Below are 4,297 nucleotides of genomic sequence, written 5' to 3' on the forward strand. Positions count from 1 at the left end.
CTCCGCTGGGCGGTCGGCGAGGGGGGGCTCAACGAGTTCGCGTTCTCCCCCGACGGCGTTCACGTGGCCTGCGTCGGTCAGGACGGCTGCCTGCGCGTTTTCCACTTCGACTCGATGGAGCTCCAAGGCGTGATGAAGAGCTACTTCGGCGGGCTGCTCTGCGTCTCCTGGAGCCCCGACCGGAAGTATCTCGCCACGGGCGGCGAAGACGATCTGGTCACGGTTTGGTCGTTCGCGGAGAGCCGCGTCGTGGCGCGCGGACACGGCCACAAGTCGTGGGTCAACGTCGTGGCGTTCGACCCGTTCACGACGAAACTGGAGGACGAGGAGCCGATGGAGCTGAGCGGCAGCGAGGAGGATTTCCAGCAGGGGGCGCTGCAGTTCGGCCGCGTGCGAACCAGCAGCACGCTTTCGCGACTTTCGCGGCACAGCTCCAAAGGCGGCGCTTCGTCCGTGTCGTACCGCTTCGGATCGGTCGGGCAAGACACGCAATTCTGTTTGTGGGATCTGACGGACGACGTTCTGTATCCGCGACTTCCGCTCTCCCGCGCGATTACGAACACCTTCGGTCCGACGATCCCGAGCGGAAGCAGCGGAGTCGAAGGCCACCACCATCCCTCGAACCCTCACCAGACGGCGACTTTACCGCTCCCCTTGCCTCGCTCGCTGTCGCGCTCTAATTCGCTTCCGCATCCCGCCGTCGCCAACACCTCCAAGAGCCAGGGGGCGACGGAGAGCAGCGGCACCAGCGCCGGCGGCGGCGGAGGAGGAGGAGGAGGAGGGGGAGGAATCGCGCCGTTCAGCATCGGACGCTTCGCAACGCTGTCTCTGCAAGAGCGCAAATCGGACAAATCCGGGGTGGGAGGGGAAAAGGAGCACAAGCGCTATCACAGCCTCGGGAACATCAGCAAAAGCAACGATAAGATCAACGTGGCGCCGCGCAGCAACCGGCTCGACGGCGCTAAAGTGCTGGGAACCACGCTGTGTCCGCGCATGAACGAGGTGCCGCTGCTCGAGCCGCTGGTCTGTAAGAAGATCGCACACGAGCGACTGACCGTTCTCGTCTTCATGAACGACTGCATCATCACGGCCTGTCAGGAGGGACTCATCTGCACCTGGGCCAGACCCGGGAAAGTGGTGAGTCTAACGAATCGTGTATAAAAAAACAAAAAATTACATTTTTTACAAATTTTATAAAAAACGGTTGGTGTGGGATTTACTGTAAAATTTAGAAAATTGCTACTAAATTTACCGTAATTACAAAGAAACAGTTTAAGGGGGGAAAAATTGTTTTAAAGAATTTAATAAAAAACGGATGGTGTGGGATTTACTGTAAAACCAATTGCATTTAGAAATTGCTACTAAATTTGATGCTTTTAAAAATAAGCTGAAATAATGTGGGCTGAAGGCTTTATAAGAAGCATAAACCATCGATAATACAGTACATAAATCATTAACAATCAGGTCTTGTGTTGTGAAAATAAGCATGATGATTCTTTATTTTAACTTCCAGATAATTACTTGAAATTAACCACTTTACTTGCATTTTATTTATATATATATATATATATATATATATATATATATATATATATATATATATATATATTTAGTTTTAAATATAAAAATATATATTTAATTTAAAAAATATTTATATATATATATATATATATATATATATGTATATATATATATATATATATATATATGTATATATATATATATATATATATATATATATATATATATATATATATATATGTGTATATATATATATAATGTGTATATAAAATAATTACACACACATATATTTTGAAAATATTCCTAGAATTTAATTGATATGTAAATATTGAATATATAGACATGTTTTTCTTAAACATCTATGCATGTGTGTGTATGAAAATATATATGTGTGTGTGTGTGTGTGTGTGTGTGTGTGTGTGTGTGTGTGTGTGTGTGTGTGTGTGTGTGTGTGTATAATGAAAAAAAAAAAACCAAGACTAATGGTGTGAAAGCGCTCCTGTAGATCTGTATGTATTTCACGTGTTGGTGTGGCTCTGGTTTTTAACGGCTGGTGTTTCTGTGTTCAGCACCCGTCTCAGCCGCTGTCCGCACAGAATGGAAACTCTCCGAGCGGGACGGTGGTATAACCCCAGCCTGCATCCGTCCGCTCGAGCCCTTCCAGACACACACGCTCGAGCTGCACGTGAACACACCCGGACCATGATGCACTGCGGCTCGCTCCCGAGACTCTTCACCGCAAAAGCCACGGCCATTTTATTTCCTATTTATTTATTCGATCATCGAGACTCGTGTTGTACATATTCAGACTCCTCTATAACGGCAGAGACATGTATTGAAATGACGAACTCGAATAATTAATATATGAAGATCCTATATTGTACATAGTGACAGATGCGTTGAATGTGGATCGACGAGGTCTTGTTCTAGCGTGCTAGTGCTCCATCGGTGGCCGTCCGGCTGAGAACGTGCATCCTTTGCTTTGGCGTCGGCCTGAAGACTCGGGTTTTTTCCGCTTTGTAGATCACTAGAGAGGTGTCGTCTAGAAATGGTGTCAAATGGTAGGCAGGGTATATGAACCGTCAAAGTGAGATTTTATATATTTACTAAGTTTTTGCTAAGCAAACAACGCCACCGCTGAACGAAAACGGATGTTTGTGCCATTCTCACACGACTGTTTAGAGCTAGTCCAGACCCCAAGTGAACCTCTTTATTCGTCTTGTTGGAAGCCACGGAATAAAAAATAAAAATGGTTAAGGCATCTTTTTATCTCACAATCCACGCTATTTTCTCACAGTTAGGAGAAACATGCAATATCTAAAGTCAAGAAAGTATTGTGAGTGTTAAATAAGATGTGAAATAGGAACCAGAGCTGTGAGATAAAGTCAAAATTGTGAGATAAACACAAAATTGCAACAAAAAGGTTGTTACGTGAACTTTAACAATTCTAAAAATGTTACAATGTTTCGATTGTGTGGGAAAAAAAAGTTGCAAGATATAAGTGCAAAAATGTGTCGAAATTGTGAGAGATAACCTCAAAATTAAAAAAAGTCCCAAAGTTGCAAAATATAAACCAAGAATTCCACAAAAAGTTAAAATTGTGAGAAATAAAATAAGAATTCTTGGGGGGAAAAAAATCGCTAGATGTAATAAAAAATAGATAAATAGTGTCAAAGTTGCCAGAAAAAAAAGTAAAAAATGTAACAACCTCAAGATTACAAAATAACCTTTTTTAATAGTCTGTATTCCGTGAAGGACGTGATCTGAGGAAAGGAGACGCTTCTCTGTGGTTTGAGCAACCGTTATCTCTTGTAGCACGGAGTAGGCGCTATTCCTTACACCTGCTATGCCTCTTGCACAGTTTTGCACATTTACAGGTTGATTTTTAGCTCACTGGAGGAACGTCGTCAGGGGTCGGGATCACCGAGAGCCGTGAAGAGAGGAGACCGGAGCGTTCTCCAGCAGGTTCCTCTTGTGATCCTGACCGAAACGAACGCCTCGAGGACGGATAGTTATCTCATAAGCTCCTGTTTAAAGCACCTGAATATTTAAAGCTACTTAAAAGGTATTAAGCCTTTCTAGAAGTCCACGAGGAGAAACACGACATCAAGCGGTCTTTGAGGTCGCTGCTTTGGTCTGAAGTTCTTCAGCTGGGCTTCTTCTCCTAGAGGTATAACTTTGCTTGTATTTTAGACAAAGGCCAAGCTAACGAACTCGTATACGATCATTCCCACCGAACTCCAGAACACTACGTGATCTTAGCCCTGACCATACCTACGCCTAACACTTGGTTCTCATTTTTTTTATGTCTTTTTGTAACTTTAAGTGTTTGTTTGTTTGTTTTTTGAAGTCTCGGATATTTTGGGATTCATGTTTTTTGTACGGCTGTAGCGTCGTAACCGTCTTCGCCGTTAACTGGAGAAAAGCAAGAGGACTAATTAGTGAATGTTGGAACATTTTGTGTATTTTTATTGTGTGCTTTTTAAAACTACTGCTTCCATCCATGAGGGGATTTTTTTCTTTTGTTACTTGTTTCTTTTGCAAATGCATTCAGGATGTTTTGTCTCGTGTATGACGGCACCCATCCGCTACACTGAACTGTGCGAGTGAAGATGGATGTTTCCTCCACACTGCTTTACTTTAAAATCAATTATCTTCCACTGCATGTGTTTTCATTTCTCACACGGTTATATGCCTGAGTCTGGTGATGTGGCCAACAATATCACAATATCCAGTTTGTATATGGGAATCTGTTATTAAAACATCAAATACTCTT

General features: G+C 43.3%; 1 protein-coding gene across 1 annotated transcript in view; it reads left to right on the forward strand.

The window, feature by feature from the left end:
- zmp:0000000529 (WD repeat-containing protein 20) overlaps positions 1-4,297 on the forward strand; it is a 10,457-nt gene extending 6,160 nt beyond the window's left edge. Inside the window, exons 3-4 of the mRNA XM_043230421.1 lie at positions 1-1,137; positions 2,091-4,297. The exon at positions 1-1,137 is cut by the window's left edge and continues 207 nt beyond it. Of these exons, the coding sequence (XP_043086356.1) occupies positions 1-1,137; positions 2,091-2,150 (1,197 nt within the window). The 3' untranslated portion in view covers positions 2,151-4,297. The remainder of the gene's footprint in view (positions 1,138-2,090) is intronic.

This window comes from Puntigrus tetrazona, unplaced genomic scaffold (genome assembly GCF_018831695.1).
Source record: "Puntigrus tetrazona isolate hp1 unplaced genomic scaffold, ASM1883169v1 S000000150, whole genome shotgun sequence".
In the NCBI taxonomy this organism is placed as follows: Eukaryota; Metazoa; Chordata; class Actinopteri; order Cypriniformes; family Cyprinidae; genus Puntigrus; species Puntigrus tetrazona.